Below are 19,597 nucleotides of genomic sequence, written 5' to 3' on the forward strand. Positions count from 1 at the left end.
GGTGTGGTGGCGTGGATTCTTTCTCCCCCTGTTCCCTCACGGCCATTCAATTAAGATTAATCATCTGGAGGGTGGCCAAGTTAAACTCTGGAGAGGACGGGGCCAGAGCGATCTCTCAGCCATCACTCCAAGGGGCCCACCAGCACAAGTCTGTTCCTGCAGCTTGTGGGAAAGGCTAGGAAGGAGGCCAAATCTGCTTGTGGTACAGTGCTTTTCCCAGCCCCTCTCGCCTTTGTTTGCATCTACAGGGCTGTGTCGGGGCTATTTCTGACGCAGGCTGCTTCATCTGCAGGCCGCCTCCGTCCTCCGCCCAGAGCAAATCTTCACGGCCCCCTGCTGCGCAGCGACACGGCTCATTCTGCAAGGCAGAGGTGAAGGCCGGTAAAGGGGTCATTTCCTGGCTGCACAGAATTGACTTCCCAGGCTTGGGCAGCCTGGTGCCCTCCAGATGTTTTGGACTACCACTCCAGCTGGCTGGGGCTGATGGGAGTTGTAGTCCAGAACATCTGGGGGGCACCAGGCTGCCCAAGGCTGCTGTAAACAGTCAGAATAGGCTGGTTCATCAATACAAGCCACTGGTCATATTTGGAACAAAATCAAAGCTCAAAGGCTTTTTAAACAGTCTGCATATTCCTTCTCCATACGGCCATTTGCTTTGTGCACTGTGAAAGCGAGGGGATCCTAACTCCGCTGCTGTTATCAGGAAGACCAGCTCTGAGGAGCCATTCCTTTGCCTCAGCTTCTCACTCCCGCCTGGCACTAAGGAATGGGCGCCTGCAGCTGAGGGGCCTAAAAACAAGGCTCTAGCAGAGTCTGTGTTGCTGCTCATGCCAGGGCTGGGGAGAAGCAGACATTGAGCCAAAAAGTAGAAAATTGTCCCTGCAATTTGAGGAGAAATGCCTTTGTGAAATGGCCCCTTCCAAAAACGCATTTCTCTGAATGATACAGCTGATTCTTCAGCACATTTAGTTGGGAGTAAACTACTGAGCTCAATGGGGTTTGTTTCTGATTTTTGCATAGGATGCACTGGCAATCTCTGGTTCTGCCCCTTCCCTCTCCCCAAAATGTTTGTATCTGCTTTTGAACAAATTGTATTTGTTTGTTTGTATGTTTGGTTTTTTTGCAAGACAGTCTTATTCAGCATAAGGAAAAAAGAAACCCACATGTAAAAAAATGTTTTTTTCTTGCAGTTCAAGTTTAAAAATAGGATTTTATGAAACAGCACACTGTGACTTTATATTTTTAATAAGCTTGCTTCAGTCATTGTCCTTTTGGAGGAGTATTTAACTGTAGTGCAGCTCTTGAATAAAATGAGTTGCTGGGGGAACGATCTGCCCACTGTGTAAAAGCAAGTGTAAGTTTCTCTCAATGTTCTGCTGCTGCTGACTAAGTGGCAGCCATTTTTTTTCATGGTGCCAGCCATTTTGAATTCCCCCCAATCGAAAAAGCTCCTCGGGACAGGCGTTTTTGTGGGAAGCAAAATGGTGGGTGGAAACGATGATTCCCACCTGACGAAATTCCACCTCCCTCTCAAAATATAGATGAAACAAATCAACTAGTTTCAATGTGTGTGAAGCAGCTGCGAAATGCTCTGTATCAGTTCAGTCCCTCTCTAGTTCACCCTGGGAAGACATCTGACATATTACAATTAAAAACGGGGGGGGGGGGCACAGACAGAATACGTAGATAATCTCATCCTGGTCTGCTGCCCATAGCTTTGACACATGCAGAGACATCTCCCATCACACCCATAAAAAGAGGAGCATGTAGGGCAAAACAGTTTTAGCCCAGTCTTTACTGGTGGGATGTATTTAGAACATGGCAAGGGAGTTGTGTGTCAGCACAAAAGCGAGGGCAGGCAAGGGGAAGCCATCTGTGCTCAAATCCTAATGGGGGAATGTGTGTGTGTGCTTGGGAGCCAGAATGCCTGCGTTCTTTTTCTTGCTCAACTGAAGACAGTGATGAGAAGATGCGGTCTCTCTTTCCTCCGGCAGTTGTTGTTGTTGCTTTCCTTTCGGGGTGGGGTGGGGGTGGGATTGGTTGCTGGGATGGGCCTCAGGCCTACCACATCCCCTGCCAATAATAGTCACTAGCCCTCCCCAACACCACTGGCACCCATGAGTGATGTGCCCCCAAACCTCTGGAGGGGACCAGTTTGGTGTTCAGTTCTCGAAAGAGGGAGCTGGGCCTCACCGGCCATGTGACCCCGAAGTGCACTGCTCTCTTTCCAGATTTGCTTCATGCTCCTGCCTGAAATCCAGCTGTTTCTTTTTAAGTGGACAGGATGGGCATAACACAGGAACTATCAAGGCAACCTAAGGCCATGGGAAAAGACTCTCTGCCAAAGTGCAGACTGGGAAGAGTCAACTGAGCATCACCCATTTCCCATCCTTTGCCTGCAGACATATATAGATGGATGGGGCCTCTTTTATGCATCTGTTTCAAGAGCTCAAACCCTATAAAAAAACACACATCTCCAAACCCATTCCAATGTCACACTGTGACAGCTCTTATCTTATCTGATGGTGTTTCCTGCTTGGCAGGGGGTTGGACTCGATGGCCCTTGTGGTCTCTTCCAACTCTATGATTCTATGATTCTATGGACCTTTTTGTGTCATTTCTATTGGGGCTGCCTCTATTCTTACACAAGTGAATCTTAGAAGACATATGGTTATTATTTATCTGTTAAGCGAGACCTGCAACGAAGTGTTGCAGTGTACCCTGACCTCCTAATAGGAGGGTTCCTGTTCAGGGATTCAGCCTGCCAGCCTTGCTCTCCACCAGGAAACTCCATTTGACCCCACCCAGCCCTCTGCTTTTCTTTTCCAGCTGACTCAGCATTCTGTGGGTGCCGACCATGATCAGACCTTATTGAGCTGAGCTGGTTGAACTTTCTGATGGTAAAAGATGTTTGACAGTGGACTATCTCGGAAGAGGTGGACTCTCCTTCACTGGAGGTTTCTAAATGGAGGCTGGATGGCCTTCTGTCAGGGATCCCTTAGCTGTGATTCCTGCATTGCAGAGGGTTGGACTAGATGACCTTTGGAATTCCTTCTAACTCAACAATTTTATGATTCTGTGTTTTTGTTTCTTTTGAACTTTACGTTTCTCCCAAGCATGCTGTTATCTCTCTCTTCTTTCTAAAGGGCTCTATTTTGAGGACAACGCCATCAGCACTCAGCACCTGAGTGTGCTTTTAGAGAGTTGCCAGGTCTTGAAATAAAAAAAGAGAGAGAGAGCTGGATGGGAGTGGGGCTGAGTCAGGAGGAGGAGCCCAGAAGAGCTCTGGTGATGGAGCCACAGGGTCCGGCTGTTTTGTCAAGGTGCAGAAAAAGAGAGCACAGTGCAAAAGTGATCTATTAGTTTAAGATGAATCGGTGAAAAACTAAGGAATTAACGCAGCCTTGCCCCATACAGTACTAACATAAGTAAGAGCCACACCCTTGCCACAAAGAGCTTACAATCCATTCAGTCATTGCACACTCCCAGTTGCATCTGCCCATGAATGATTCTCAGCTTAGGGGTTTTCCCCCACAAATCATTTTTAAAATCAATAAACAAAAAGGGAAGCAAGTAACCTGCTTATTCCACCCTGGGGAAGTGATCTGGCTGGCCACAATGAAGGCTGCTCTGCTATGGCCAATGAGGCACTGGCCCACCATCCTGCCTGCCTTCTTCGGCCTCATTCACACCCTCCATTTAAAGCCCATGAAACAGGCATGGCTTTCCCCAAAGGATTCTGGGAGCTATAGTTTATTAAGGGTCCTGAGAGTTGTTAGGAGTCTCCTACTCCCCTCCCAGAGTTCTCTGTGAAGAGGGATTGGTTGTAACCACTCTGCAACTCCCGGAGGGGAACAGGGGTCTCCTAACAGCTCTCAGCACCCTTAGCAAACCACAGCTCCCGGAGTTCTGGGGAGGATGGACAGTGTGGCTCTGGAGCCACCTGTCATAGGCTTCCCTGCTGTCCACCCCGCCAGTGCCAACGGGCATCCGTCACTGCTGGATTAGAAAGCAAGGATGCCAAATGCAACACAGGTTTGGTCACTGCCAGGAATCCACACTGCCCTGTGGTACAGATAGCAAATTTTTGATTCTGGAATTAATGGCTCCACGGGTAGCTTGCCTTGATTCATTTAGACAGTAGTGGCGGACAGTTGCATTTTGTGTCCTCGGGTTGGCCTCTGCTATGAACTCGCTATTGTGGTCTGAGCTAAGCAACGATTGTGCCTCATCCTCCACAACTTGACAGTAATACAGATCTTCATTACAGGGGTGTTGCAAGGATCACAAAGCCTTTGACTTTATCTTCATTGCCAATTCTAGCAAAGCCTGTGTAGGTTTAACTTCATTGCTCACAAAGATCCCTCCCTCCCCTCCCCTCTCTTCTCTTCGCTATTCCCCCTCTGTAAAAATGTAGATTTTAAGTTCTTTTGGTGGTGGAGAGCAGTCTATTTTTTGCTGAAGCACCATGTTAATTGATACACACACAAACACTTTGCCTTACTCTTGGCAAAGAAGTTGTAAGTGCTATGAAAATAAGGAACTGAATGCTGAGATGCCAAAATAGGTCACAAGCTGGGGATGCACAGATATCTTGAGATTCCACGTTCCACTCCAGAAGCTTCCTTGCAAATCCTTTTTAAACACCCAATTTCATCTCTTCATTGCAAGGTTATTGTTAGCTGATTGCCTGATCTGCGCCTCATGTGTAGCAGGGGAAAACTATGGATTATTTTCCCAGACTGGAAGCTAGAAGGGAATCAAGGCAGGATAAGTGGGGGAGGAGAAATCTGTTGCAACACACACCATTACTTCCATCCTTAATATATTTATAAATGCGTGTACAAATCAACAGGAGCAGGGAAGGCATTAAATTGGCAGTTGTGACAACAGAGCCCAGAGAGCTGCTTCCTGGGAGCTCTGGTTCTTTCCTCCAGGCTCTCCCACCCCACCCCTCTCCTCCCTGCTCGGCCCTCTGGAGTGCTGGGAACAGAGAAATGCCCTTTTATAGCCCTGCTGTTCTTTTTCCATGAGCTCACAAGCCAAAGGAAAAAGACTGGCAGGCTGTCACAAGGGCAGGCCCCGAAGATCACGGGGAAAGAGACCCAGTTGTCGGGAAAGCTAACGAAAGGACAGCGCGATATCCAGGAGTGGCCTCCACAGGGCAGAAAAAGAAGAGTTTGTCCTGTCTGGGGCAATTCATCATCTGAGATGCATCATAGCCAGGAATAAAAAAATTGCAGAAAACCAACTTTCACCAACCTAGCGCCCTCAAGATGTTTTGAACTACAGGTCTCTTCATTGCAAGAGATACACTGGGGTGTTGTCAAAAATATCTGGAGTTTGGCAAAGGTTAGCATAATCACACAGCAATTTGTCAGGGCTTCGTTTTCGAGAAGAGGCAATCAGAAACCACCCACCACCATATCCCAATATATGGCCCTTATTCAGCCTTCCTCCCAAGAGGACGCCTTTGCCTCTCTCTTCTCTTCCAAATGCAATGTAGAGAGCCAATGAAAACAATAAGTTAGCCATGCCATTTAATGTCCATGGGTCTACTCTTGAGTAGGGCTGGTCCTGGATACACACCACATTCACCTTTTTTTCTCCCAATTTCCTGCTCTCTCCCTCCTTCTCCCATCTAGATTTAGATTGCAGTCTGCTTGGGACATGGACCTCTTCTGTTCTGTAAAATGCAGTGTACACCCAATGAGGTTTTAACAATATTATCACTGCCATCAATTAGTATTAATAACCTATAATGCACACTCTCCTCCTGAGAAGGCATGTTCTGCAATGGAAGAGAAACCCCCACACCCCGATGAACACGGTACTCATCATGTTATTCTTATTCTCCATTTTATTATTAATATAAAAATATTCAGATATTTACATCAAATAAATATATTTCAGTAACAAATAAATTACACGAATTGCCTGGGGGAGGTGGGCAGGGCGAGCAAGAGGCCCTTGTTATCAAGAGGCCCCTCTTATTATTTACACGGGGTTTTTCTTGGATTAAAAAAGGGTAAAAAGAGAGGGGGGGTGAAGTCAGCTGCTGGCAGTGGTGTGAGGCATGCAGGATTAGGGGAAGGGTCTGGCTGTGTTGAGGGCTTGGTTACCAGGCAGGGATACAGCCAGGGGGGTGGGGGTATCTACACTGCATGCTCCTCATTCCCCCAAAAAGAAGGGAGGAAGCTCAGTTTAGTCACAGCAGTCAATTGCTTTGAAGGAAGAGGCATCTCTCTCTCTCTCTCTCTCTCTCTCTCTCTCTCTCTCACACACACACACACACACACACACACAAAGGGGTTCTCTCTTCCTCCAGAAGCAAGTCTTACCACGGGGTAAGTAAAGGTGGTCACCACAGGTGGCAGTTCTGGGGAGGGCGCCAATCAGACTGGGAAGGGTGTGATTTACTGGGGAGATCTCCTGCACAAGCCCCGCTGAATTGAACATAAACCTGAAAGGCTTTAGCAGGATGGGAGATTGCCACTCAAAACTTTCTGCCTTGACCTGACCACAATCCCTTGGGCAAACCCAGATTCTGCGCACCTTCCCTGGCGGTGCCACCCTTGACAAAAGGTGGGTCTTTTCCAGGCAAAGCAGCCTCCAGCTCAGTTATTGCAAGTCTTCCCCAGAACTCAGTTCTTCCCTGCGCCACCTTCCCAACCCCTTTTCGCTCTCACCAAGACATCTAAGCTTGAAGAGGCCCAGCCCCACACATGCAGGCCCCCTTTGTGGCATTACTCCCTGGGGGGGATTTATGCATCTTCATGTTAATCCCCAGTGTTTCCTTCAGAGGCATGGGTGGGGGGCACAGACTCTCAGCTACCCTGGCCCAACTATTGCATTTGGCCGGTTGTTTCCTGGTCAGCACAGCAGAGGGAAGGGGCAAACAGAACAGCATGGACCCAACAGCAGCTGTGTACTGGGAACGAGACTCTGCCCTGCCTTTTGCTGTCCACTCTGCCATCAGCCACAGAGCCATTTTGGGGTGGGGGTGGGAGTGGGCAAGCCTGAATTACTGGGTCTGCCAGTCCAATGGTTAAGTCTCCAGTGAGGTTCAGGCTCACCATCCAAGGCAAAGGAAGAGTTGAACACATCTCCCACAAAGTCCTGGGGATTTCTCAGAAGGAAGCACGGCTGAAAACACTGAATGAGGCAGGAGCAGCCTGTAATGGGGAATTGGCAGTGTATAAAAACCGGGGGCCGAAGCGTCTGAAGGAAGTATTTAAATAGGATGTTCTTTTCTTAAAAAAAGAAGTAGAACCAGCCAGGGGCAGTGATCCCAGCCTAGTTTATGAGGTAGTTGAGTAATAATACACAGGCCCAGTCCATGGCGCTGCTCATACGGACGACTCCTCGGGGTTTGAGTCAGGGAGCGCTTGCCTCTGCTTGAGCTTCCGGCGCAGCTCCTCAGCCAGGTCGCTGTAGTCTGGCCGCTCCTCGGCGCCCAGGTTGAGGCGGATGTAGCCGTTGGAGGAAGAGCCGCGGATGTTGCCCAGGTTGATGCGGTTGGGCGAGTGGAGCGGGGGAGACTGCAGGGGCTGCCCGGGGATGCCGTTGGCGGTGGGAGAGGGCGTGGTGCCTCCGTTCTGGCACACGGCATGGCCGGGGACGATCTTCAGGGACCCGTCAGAGTAGTAGTAGCTGGCTGGGTCCCACAGCTTCTCGTCCGAGTCCGAGGTGGTGCTGGGAATGAAGGTGGGGCTCTTTGCCTCCTTGGGCAGCTCAATGGGGTAGACCAAGGTGCTCTCGATGGCCTTGGAGCCCTTCTCCAGCTCTTCCTTGAGCCTGCGCCGCAGGGACAGCACCACCAACAGAAGCACCAAGCACACGGCGGCCAGAGCAATCACAACCATCCACACCAGGCCCAGGTTCTCCAGAGGGGCTCGCGCTTCCAGAGACATGGCCGGGCCAGAGACCACGGTGACCACATAGCTCTCGGACATCAGCTCATTGCGTTCCTCCAGCTGGACACACCTGTACAGCCCGCTGTGCTTCAGGCTGGTGCCCAAGATGATCAGTGCCTTGAGGTGGGCATCGTACAGGACCGAGTCCCGCTCCTCAGGCAACTCCTGCCCATTGAAGGTCCAGCGAGCCTGGGCCAGGTTGGAGCTTGGGCGGCAAGGCAGGACCAGGTCTGTGCCCACCATCACCGTGATGTTCTTGGGAATTACTTTGGTTCCTGCAGAGAGAAGGAAGAGGGTGAACAAGAGACGGGGGAGGACATCACGCCTAGCTATTCTTCTGCCAACAGACAGGGCTCCTTGCAGTCTACGAAACACAGGATTTTCTTCCTTCCAAAGCAAAAGCACCCTGGGATCCCACAAGCAGAAATGAAAAGACAGCAGAGTCTTTGTATATTGCATTTGTATCCTGTAAGTCCCTCCCAGGAACCAAAAGAGTGGCACACATTTTAAAAATGTCTATCCCACCTGTTTGTCCAAAGAAACACATAATCCCTGACAAACCTCAATATTAGGGTTGCCATATTACAAAAAGCAAAAATAGCAAAGTTGTTGAGCTTTTTAAAAAATGCTTTTGAGGTTTTTTAAAATGAAATTTGCCAAAACATCAACACTTCCAATATGGGTTGCTCTGTGCCTGGGGTTTCCCGGACATTTTGGCTGAATTTCAGTAATTCTGCCCAGACGCTATTTCCGGCAGACAAATCCCAGCTATGTCTGGGAAATTCTGGGTGAATGGCAGCCCTACTCAGTATAGTGTCACAGAATCATAGAACTGCAGAGCTGAAAGGACCACGAGGGGAATTAACCCCTGGCAATGCAGGAACCTTTTTGCCCAATGTGGGGCTCAAACCCAAGACCCAGAGATTAAGTGTCTCATGCTCCACTGACTTGAGCTATATTCAAAGCTATAAATTAACAATAACCAACCCGTTTAACGAATTCCAGCAGCAAAAAAGAAACATAGAACTAATCTAGCAAAAATGTGATATCACAGCACTTTAAATGTACTGTGTGAAAGTGACCTAGTATAGGCCTTCTGATCAGGCAACCTCTTGCCTAATTCTGTTCTCTTGTGCTTCAAATTATGTGCCCACAGGCTCCCACCACCATTTCTAGAAGGATTTGCAGACGGAGGACTCAATGTAATGTGAGTTTTGATCAAGAGGCAATTATGCCTCCTCTTTTTCATGGTCCAGCCACAAGTCCCAGGGCTGCCCTCAGACAAGCAACCAAATCTCCTTGCAGTGAGAGTCCATCCAGGCGCAGCCTGTGAGAGTCCGTTTGTTGCATGATACAGCACACCAGGGAGGGCCCAGGGACAAATTCCTCACTTGGCTATGAAGCTCCCTGGGTTACCCTAGGCCTGCCGCTTTTGCTTAGCCCAACCTACCTCACAAGGTTGCTGTGAGGATAAAAAGGAGGTGTGTGGTGTGGAGACAACTGAGGACATTGCTCCAGAGTTACTGGTGAAAGCTGGAGTGTTTCCTTCACTTGGCATGAGGGATGAGTAAAACTTGATTTTGTGGCATTTCCTATGAAGATGCTAGCTTTGGAGTCGCAACTGAGCATTTGAAACACACAATCACCCTAGTTAAGCTTGTTTTGTCACTGAAGGACCACAATGCTGAAACCACCGGTCCCACGAAGCATATATACGAGGAGTCCACAGAGTAACCACAACACAACACTGCCTGAAAATTGCAGAGGACTGACCTGACTTTGACGTGCGCAGGGGGCTGCACATCCCAGGCTCCACTCCCAAATCCTGGAACAGCAGCGAGGTCCTAAAAGAGCCAAAAGCCAGTTCATCAGAAGATGTTTTGCCACAAAGAGAGAGGGAACAAAGCTAAGGAACGGCATAACAATACCAAGGAAAAGCTGGTGGTCACCTTTGTTTTAAAATTTGTATGTTGTCTGTTTTATTTATTTTTTTGTAAGCCACTTTGAGACATGTGTGAAAAACAGGATATAAATTATTTAAATAAAAGGCAACAGGACCATAAAACCAGAGTTGAGTGTATTCTGCATGCCTGCAAGTTCTTTTTGTGCAGGCACAGAGTTCTGACCCTCAGAAAGTGCAGAAGTTTCTAGGCCTGGTGGTTACAAGGAGGTGGGGAAGCTGCTTAAGAGCAGTCAGAAGAGTAGCTGAACAAGACTCCTGAGAGTTGATGTCTCAAGGCGTACACAGACAACTGCTCTCCACATTTTCCTTCCTTTTCACTCCCTCTTTTGCCACTTTCCAAGATGTGCCTCTTACCCATCATAGGCATCTATGCGAACACAGCGACTCCCATTCCACGTCCAGGCACAGTACGGGTCCTTAGCGAGGATGCAGTCAGAACAGCTGTGATACTTGCTGCAGTCGGCCACAGGAAGCTGGATAACTTGGGAGTTGGAGCCAACAAACAGCACCCTCTGGGGTGAGAGGGAAGAATATCAGTACTGGAGCAGCATCTAGAGTCATACCACTTTGCTCCCACCTTAATCTTCAGATACCACTGAAAAAGTCAGCGCTGCCTCATTCCCTGGGTTGCTCTATTGCATGCTCTTGCTGCAGAGGGACAAACATCTCCTGCCAAATGTGGGATGTTGTGGATCTAAGTTTACATACATTTGTCCAGGTTTCTAGTCCTTATGGTTGCACAGAACCATGCAGGCAGTTTCTGATGAAATCTTAGCAAACCACAAAGTGCACAGTGGCTGACCCCAATCCTGTAGTGCTCAGTTGGCTGCACTGCTCTCATCTCCTGACCAGCACGTCCCACTATTCTCTCACCTCCAAAACACTACAATTCCACCAATCCCTCATCAAAAAGCCCCACTCGCTAACCCTTTGATGTCTGAATCCTGAAAGTAGAATTAGCCAAAGCAAAAGCAAGTGGTCTTAACTTGTAGAATCTGTTTTGAGCAAGGCTTTTTGGGTGGGCCTACACATCAGCACTGCCCTTTATGGGGTGCGATCGGGGACATGCCTTGTGACTCCACAGGGAAAGGACTGTTGCCTGCTGTCACGCCCCCCGTGTTTCCAACCCCAGCCCATGCAGGGACATTTCTTACCTTCTGCAGGGACAACACTAGGCTCTTGACAGGCTGGGCATGCTCAAAGATCTGCAGCTCTTCGATCAGGTGGACACCCGATGGCAAGACCACGGCCTTGTGCAGCCAGCCATTATCTTCAGAAAATTCAAGAGAGGGAGGTCATGGCAATGAAGCATCACAGGAAGGCGCTCTCTGGGCCACCCTCCTCCAGAACAGAGCTGTCCTAGGGACCACTGCCTCTGCCAGTTACCATATCATAGGAACCTAGGAAGCTGCCTTGAGTCTGGCCATCAGGTCCACCTAGCTGACACTGCTGGTCAGCAGCTCTCCGGGATTCCAGGTCAGGAATCTTTCCCAGGCCTTCCTGGAGATGTCAGGGGTTGATCCTGGGACCTTCTGCATGAAGGCAGGTGTCTACCATTAAGCTACAGTCCTTCCTCAGGCCACTCCTTCCAAGAACCGCCCCAGCATCAAAACTGAAATTACGTTGTTCTCATCTGACTCAAGAGCGGGGCTCATGTGGCATTTCCATCCCCCAAACCCAGGAGCAGGTTGCAGCACTAACTCAGTCTATCCGCAGAGGTGCTGCTACTGGACATACAAAGCCAGACCCCCTACACAATCTTCTCTGCCTGGCAGTGGAGTTTCAGTTTGTGAAGCAAGTACACCAGGGATGGGGAGCCTGTGGTTTTCCAGATGTGGCTGGACTCCAACCCCCAACAGCCTCAGCCAACAAGGTCCTTGGCGGGGGGGGGGCTGGGGGCATGAGAGTTGGTAGTCCACCATCTTGAGGGCCACAGGTTCCCTATCCCTGGTCTACTCCGGCAGGCAGCAACACTCCAAGACCTCCTGCAGAGAAGCTTTGCCATCCTTCACTCCAAGACCCTTTTGTTTGATGCGCCAGAGGTTAAACTGGTACCTTCTGCATGCAAAGAGTGCTCTGGGCCTTAGAATCCCATACCTGTGCCAATGTAGAGCAATTCATACGGTTTGCCATCCAAGCCATGAACCCGTTCCACCACCAGCTGGGTGAAGTTGGCCTCCTTCTTGACCAGCAACGGCCGGTTGCCTTGGGGAGGGACCACCTTATCCATCAAGGGGTGCTTCTTTGCAAAGTTGAGCGTGTTGTCAGGCAGCTCCAGGGAGTTGGTGATGCACTGGAAGGAAGGGAAGATGCAGGGCTTAGGTCAGAGCTGAAAATGCTTTCACACAGATTAAGCCTTGGCTCTGCAAAAATGATTTTAATTTGACAAGGCCCAGCCGTGATGGATGCAAAGCAGTCATGAAGAAGAGTGCTTCTGAGGGCGTACAGAAGGAGTTGCCTTCCAGCTCCTATCAACCCCAAGCAGCACAATCAGGAGGGGAGCTGCAGTTCAGCAACAGCTGAAGAGCACCGTGTTGGCTGCTCCGGGTGTGTGGCACACTTTCCTCATGGCTAAATAAGAAGGCACCTGGAAAGTACTTACTGCTCCAGGACGAGGGCTGGGCACTTGGTCCGAGTACCGAACCCACTTCTGAGCTACCTCGCTGTACTCCTTGTAGGGACCGTCAAATACTTTCTGCACCTCTTGAATCTGGTATTGACAGACGGCAGAAACATCCACATCTCCCCTGCAGGAAAGGAAGGGAGGGAGGCAGAAATAAGTTTAGCGATAGAGAGCAACCAAGATTGGGCAGATTTATTTTAAATAGTTACTCCCCCCAAAAAAAAACCCCATAAGAAGTTGCAAACAAAAAAATGGTACTGAACTAGAAATATTTACATATAAAAGAAAATATGTTCTAATGAAAACTACATATATGCTTGATATGACTGCCATAATTAAATCCTAAAATGATATGACAACACAGAAAAACAACCATACACATACATCTTGAAATTTGTTATTCCCCAAATAAACAAAGACCATTTTTCAAAGAACATATTTATTTTCTTGAACAGCTTCCAGAAAAACAAGTTAGAAAAACAAACCAGCCATGTAGTGTCCTATATTTTGCTTAACCAGTAGGTGATTGTGGAGAATTTGTCCCATCCCCCCCCGCCCCGCCCTTTGCTTTACCGATTCTACCAGCAGCCAGTAAATTGAACAATAATTCAAGATCAACTATTTCAACCTCCCCTTTCAGATATCAAGGTTGGGAAGTTTTTATTGCTGTTATATCAGGACAGGCTGAGGGAAAGAACAGGACTCCTGCAATTATTCCCATTTCATTGACTGTGTTATCCAACTATTAGGATGACAGCCTCTCTAACCCTACCCAACCCCACATCTTTCCTTTTGGCATTGGAAGGAAGTCTTTTTTTTGGGGGGGGACACCAGGAACAAAATCCAACATAAATCATGTAGATTAATTTAGGCAATTTATGCTGCTCTTTCCCCCATGTTGCGTGACTAGCACAGGTCCTGCTCACTATGGGCAAATTAGTGTGTGTGCCCAAAAGAGACCTATAACACACTGAAGTCGTACCCGCCTCCCCTGGAAATCTTGTCTGATCACCCCTCCTATTCCCAAGATTTCTATAGGCACGGACCACATGCTTTAAAGGATATGGTTTTACTTCTAATATATAGATTTCTTTTTATATTGTTTTAAGGAAATTTCACTGAATGTCATTTTCAAAAACTGGGTTTTTAAAAATGATTCAGTTGTATCAATAGTCCATCTATCAATACCTAACAAATATTGTTTCTGGCCTTAGGACAAGATGCTTGCTTGTTAAAAAAAAAGTGAAAGCAGAGATTCTCAGGAAGCTGAATTCTGTTCTCACCCTCGTACCTTGTGACATTTTTACACTCCTGCAGCCCTGCCACCCACCCACTCAGCCTTTGCAGAGCAGAGGGCCGTCAGCCCCACAGACAAATCTGAAAGCAGTTCTTTGCTGCCTTACCAGCGTGCTTGGAAGACTCCGAAAAAGCTAGTTTCAGACCAATGGTCCCCACTCAGAGTGTACGTTCCCTGGATCCGATTGAAATGCAGCTGTTGCTCCGGAATAGAGCACAACAGCCGTGCCTTCAGGAACGTCGTCCACCTCTTCTGCAAAGTTCGAGCGCCACCCACGTCCCCCTGCACAGAGATAATTAACATTTAAGGGGGGGGGGAGAGGTCCCTGTCTCATGGAGCTTACAGGCAAAATTTTAAGAGTTGGAGAGGAAGAAGTGAGGCAAAGGTAAAGTATGAAAATCAGCTTCTTGCTGTTTTGTGCATGTTTGTTTTTTATTCTAGAAATGCTGACTTGTTAAAGTTTTTTATTCTTTAGATTTCTCACATTTCATTCCTTTGATGCTATATCAGGTCACTGATGAAGACCTCTGTGTTGTTGGAGAGAGGGTGAAATATACTGCATCAGAATAAGTCCTATTAAGGACCTATTATTGGAGTGTCTGTATATAAGAAAATTGTTTCATTGCAATAAAAGAATTCTGTAGGGTTTTTAAAATACATCCTTCTTTTAACTCTGATTTGGGCTGCTGGAATAGACAAGCCTTGGGCTCTGACCCAGCTGGAGTCTTCTGAGGTGGTTGGAGCCTGCCTTCTGAGCCTGCCATAACTCTCCATCGCCTCTGGAAGTGCCGCCTACCTTGCAGACTCTGGCTACCCGGGCCACAACTTGGTCTATGTCACAGTCGTACTCCACCGCCCGCTCGCTGAAGAAGAAATAGACCTTGTCATCATCCCCTCTGTCGCTGCCTTTGCTCTCCCGGACGAAGGCCGAGCCCACAAAGTGGGGTTCTACAAAAGGAGGAAAGGAAGCAAGATGAACGGCCAGTCCTGAAACCAAACGCATCCTTCCCGATCCCCTCTAAGTCCCCACCAAACACACATGCGCAGATATAATCCTGGCCTACTTTCTTTCAATGACAATTATACCCCTCCTTTCATCCAAGGACCTCTCTCCCCATTTAATCTTCACAACAGCCCTGTGAGATGGGTTAGTCTGAGTGACAGTGACCGGCCCAAGGTAACTCAGTGAGTTTTACACCTGAGTGGGGCCTTGAACTCTGTTCTCCCAGATCTCAGTCCAATGTTTTACCCACTACACCACACGGGCTTTAGAAACGCTTGGTTTCAGGCTCCCCATGCCTAGCACAGACAATATTGAGCTATGTGCAGACTTGAGATCACAAATTCAGAGTACAGAAGCAGAGGGTGCTGGTTTTTCCAAGCTAAGTAAACCAAGGCAAGCAGCATTTGCCACACTTGTGAGCCTCTGCCTGGAACCCACCGTGGAAAACATGCATTTGTAAGGAGGAGCCATGACGCACTCATGCGCACAGAGAGCCCAACTGGAGAACCAGCCCCCTGCTTCCCATCGCATCTCACCATTGAGCCATGTGGGCAGGTGCTCAGTCTTGACAGAATACTGGGGGCCCAGGTTGCGCAGGATCACAGGTTCCGTGCCCAGAAAGTTATAGAGTGTTGCCGAATACAACTCTTCCTCTAAAATGGGTGGAAGAGAAGGGGTTAGCCTGGCCTGAAGAGCCCTGAGGCCCAGGCTGCATTGAGGGGGAGCAGGCAGGGAGCAGGCCGGCCAGCTGTTACTTGCCTGGTTGCCTGTGGAGAGCAAGAACTTGCCTGCAGGCGACCAGGCAAGAAAAGCTTTGCAGAAGTCGGCTCTTCCCCCCACTGCACCCCAAAGTCCTTCTGCAGAATCCTTTTGAATGAGCTTTGTGAAAGAGCCCTTTGGACTTTGCTCCTCAGGCTGAAGAAGGCAGGCAGCCCTGGGTGCCACTTACCCACAATGAGGCCCGTGTGCCCCTTGTCGGGGTCGTAGGGGCACTTCCCCCTTCCGTCTTCAAAGGAGAGCCTGTCCAAGGAGAAGGTGGCCAGATTCTGCAAGGAGGCCAAGAAAGAGAGGGATGTGATGGGACCGAGCCAGTTGGCCCCATTCAGCGCACTCAGCCCACGTGTCCAAGCACAATTCATGGGCAGGTAAGTTGCTCCCTGCCATACTCACAATGTAGGCGCACTTGGGCTGGAAGGCATAAGTACCACAGGCATACATGTGGGAACTGTTGTAACTCTGCAGGAAACGGATGTAGTTGAAGCAGTCAGTCTGAGGAGGAAAAGCAGGTCCTTAGTGAGACTCCAACGGCCACAAACACAGAATACAATCGCAGAGTTGGAAGGGACCACGAGGGTCATCTAGTCCAACCCCCACAATGCAGGGATTTTTTGCTCATCGTGGGGCCCAAACCCGCAACCCTGAGATTTAGAGTCTCATTCTCTGCCAAATGACCTGTCCCAGAGGGTGTGGGTTGTTTTCATTTTGTGGTTGCATTGCTGACACGCAGAAGTCAGCATCTGGAGAATCTTGCTGTTCTTTAAAATCATGTTTCCAGTCCTCAAGGCTCCTCAGAAGCCAAACTTAGCAATCAGAGGTTAGAGCTCCTTCAGAAAAACCACCACAGTGTACCCATGGCACCAATTAAAAGCACAATACAGTGGTACCTCTGGTTACAAACAATTCATTCCGGAGGTCTGTTCTTATGCTGAAACCGTTCTTATCCTGAGGCGTGCTTTCGCTAATGGGGCCTCCCGCTGTGTGATTTCCGTTCACATCCTGGGGCAAAGTTCGCAACCAGGAGCAGCTACTTCTGGGTTAGCGGAGCTCGTAACCTGAAGCGTTCGTAACCAGAGGTACCACTGTAAATGTAACCAAAGCATGCATCTATGTATATTATATGCAAATAATGTGCATGATTCAGCACACAGATACAGCAAAATGGTATCAAATCCTGGCTTAATAAGCCAGCAAATTCAGGAGCCGCCATGAAAACCCTTTCAGGACAAAACAGAAAAGGATAACCCAAACTGGAGACATTGAAAGATGAAAAAGCCATGAATGCTTGGCCGCCACAAGCCACAAACCCTGTGGTAACTTTCCTGACACTCGTTGCTTGCCTTTTTTTCATGTAAGAAATTAATTAACTGATTAATTAGCTGGATCACATCAGCATTTGTTTTCATATCCACACACAAATGGATCCCCAGGGAGGGTGGTGATGTGGTTGTTTTTTTAAATATGGAGCCTGTGCATAAATAGTAGGAAGACCTGCTTAGGAAAAGGCATCTCTGCTTCCCTCTCACACCAAAGGGAACACCTCTCTTCTATGGAGGATGCCTGTCACCTAGAGTTGTGGGTTTTTTTAAAAAAAAAATATTTTACTGTAAGTTAGAAATTCAGCTGCCTGGTTAATTCAGGCCACATTTTATCACTGAGAAAAAGGTTTTAAAACCTACCAAGGGACTCAACATTGAAGCCCCATCAACAATGATCCATAATCAACTGCAACAACAGAAAGAGTGATGGGAGGCTGCTAAAGCTGTGGTCTTAACTGTGACTACTCAGATGCAGGTCACCCTGAATTCAATGGGACTTACTCCCAGGTTAAGTGGGGAGAGGGAGGCAGCCTCGATCTCTGTCTCTCCTGTTGCCCAGTCAGCAAGGAAGCAAGGCTGACTGCCAGATGCACACCTGTCTGGTCCAAAGCCAGCCCAGCTCAGTGAGGATTCACGTTTGTCAGAGAAGTCGGCAGGGGAAGATTTGATGCGCAGAGAGCCCTGGTCTGCTTGCTTAGCAGGAAAGGCAAGAAGCTGAGCCGACTAGAGCGGACCAGTGTTCCCAGGGGCAGGGCAATGGAAAGGGGAAGTATAAAGCAGCCACCCTCTCTGCAGGGTGCCTGGGGGCTCACAGGGAAAGGGCCCGTGCACACACTGATACCAAGATGGTGTAGCATAATGGACAGGACAGTGAGCTATGAATCAGGAAAGCCCTGAGCCAAATCTCACCTCCACCATGAACTCCTTTAGGGACAAGCCGCTCTCCCTCAGCTTCAAAGTGGGTCCTCTCTGAATACTCCCCCGGCGTAACAGGTGGGGAGAGCAGCAAGTTCCTCACTGCAGGTGCCTGACAAGCCATGACAATATTACGCTTGCCTGCCCACCGCTGTCAAGAGACGTTTGGTGGTAGGGACAAAGGCCCATCCTTCTGTGGGAGATCCATGGGGCAAGAGGATCCCCACGGGGTGCAGGTCTCAGACGCCAGCCTCAGTTTTCTTAAGGACAGCTCTTGAAAACAACCCCCGAAAAAGCAATGGGAGACACCTCTCTGTTTCCCTGTCTAGAAGTCTGCAGTGAAGAAAACGTGAACTGGCTCAGATTTGAGTGGCATGTAGGACAGCTGTCCTGCCTGGGGCTGATGGGAGTTGTAGTACAAAGCAGCTGCAGGGCACCAGGTTGGAGGAGGCTGAGTTATGGCCCTGATCCCCAGGGTCATGTCCTGTCTTACCTGATTACTTTTGCCCTTTTGAATACACTCTGCTTTCTTCTCTGCTGGAGCCTCCCAATGGATCTGCAAAGAAGTAGAAATTATTCTTAAGCATCCTATGAAGCCCACCCTATCACAAGGGCTTGGCGTGGTTTATGTTGCCTAAACAGGAAAGTCACACAATCACAGCCACAAACAGCACGATAAAGCATTTTAAAAGGGTGTTTTAGAGTTGGAAAAGAGCAACCAAAACAATCAGGGGGGTGGAGCAACTTCCCTAGGAGTAAAGGCTGCAGCATTTGCAGTTTTCTAGTTTAGACAAAGAGTGGGCAAGAGGTCTGGCTTTCTACAAGACAGCTTGCTATGTAAGGACAGACCAACCCAATGGCTGCCAGTCCTGATAGCTGAACACGGCTGGGAAGCAAGAGCAGCACAGCAAGCGCTCTTGGCCTTCAAATGCCCATTTTGGGGATTCTTGAGCACTGCTAGAACACGGGTCAAAGAACGAGATGGATCTTTGGCACAGCCGTCCCAACCTGATGAGACTGCAACTCCCCTCAGTGCCAACCAGCACAGCCATATGGTGCTGGGCCTGATGGGAGTTGCAGTCCCCAAAACTAGAGGGCACCCAGTTGGGAAAGGCAGATTTGGCAGGCATCTCTGTGATTAATGCATCTGTGTAGCACCTCCCAAGACAGCCCAATCTGCAACTCACCATTTCCTCAAGCTCCATGCTGTTGGTGCGGAGGGCGAAAATGGCTTCTCGAGCCCCCACGTAAAGCAGCCCTTTGGGGTCAGCCAGGGTCAGTGTTGTGTAGTTGAACACCCCCATCTTGGAGAAGCGCTTCGTCACTTCCCTCAGGTCTGCAAGGGAAGAGCAGGCAACGTTAAGGGTCAGTGTGGTGCAGTGGTTAGAGTGCTGAGCTTGGGTCTGGGAGGGAAATCTCCATTCAGGCCCACGAGGGTCACTGGGTGATTCTGGGCCAGGCGCCATCTCTCAGCCTAACCTACCTCGCAGTGTCGTCGTATGAAATGGGGAATGAGTGAAGCATATATACCACCCTGAGCTCCTTGGGGGAAGGTGGGTTATCAATGTAATAAAAACTAAACATCAACAATGTTTTAAAAAGTTAAAAGAGGACAACAGGATTCTTGCTTCTCTGCTAGCAGCAGATCCCGGTCCTGTTTGTGCTTAACAGAGAGGTAGACAGACAGATAGAGAGATATGTCCCAGTGGCTTTTCAGGCAACACCCTCACAAAGCAGGGAACACACAATAGAAGATATAAAGATATAATAGACTCATTAGCAAG

The 19,597-nt window shown here is 48.9% G+C and overlaps 1 protein-coding gene across 2 annotated transcripts in view; it reads right to left on the reverse strand.

Moving 5' to 3' along the window:
• Positions 1-5,842: 5,842 nt before the first annotated feature.
• The window catches only part of SEMA4C (semaphorin 4C), a 60,277-nt gene continuing 46,522 nt past the window's right edge, over positions 5,843-19,597 (reverse strand). For both annotated transcript variants that reach the window (XM_053401542.1, XM_053401543.1), the window contains exons 3-15: positions 19,001-19,149; positions 18,307-18,369; positions 15,973-16,071; positions 15,752-15,848; positions 15,339-15,455; positions 14,596-14,747; positions 13,906-14,081; positions 12,482-12,626; positions 11,977-12,172; positions 11,034-11,149; positions 10,234-10,391; positions 9,690-9,760; positions 5,843-8,191 (exon numbers count right to left, since the gene is read on the reverse strand). In XM_053401542.1, coding sequence (XP_053257517.1) covers positions 7,350-8,191; positions 9,690-9,760; positions 10,234-10,391; positions 11,034-11,149; positions 11,977-12,172; positions 12,482-12,626; positions 13,906-14,081; positions 14,596-14,747; positions 15,339-15,455; positions 15,752-15,848; positions 15,973-16,071; positions 18,307-18,369; positions 19,001-19,149 — 2,381 coding nt within the window. In that variant the 3' untranslated portion in view covers positions 5,843-7,349. The remainder of the gene's footprint in view (positions 8,192-9,689; positions 9,761-10,233; positions 10,392-11,033; positions 11,150-11,976; positions 12,173-12,481; positions 12,627-13,905; positions 14,082-14,595; positions 14,748-15,338; positions 15,456-15,751; positions 15,849-15,972; positions 16,072-18,306; positions 18,370-19,000; positions 19,150-19,597) is intronic.

The sequence above is a fragment of the Podarcis raffonei genome, chromosome 8, assembly GCF_027172205.1.
Source record: "Podarcis raffonei isolate rPodRaf1 chromosome 8, rPodRaf1.pri, whole genome shotgun sequence".
NCBI lineage: Eukaryota > Metazoa > Chordata > Lepidosauria > Squamata > Lacertidae > Podarcis > Podarcis raffonei.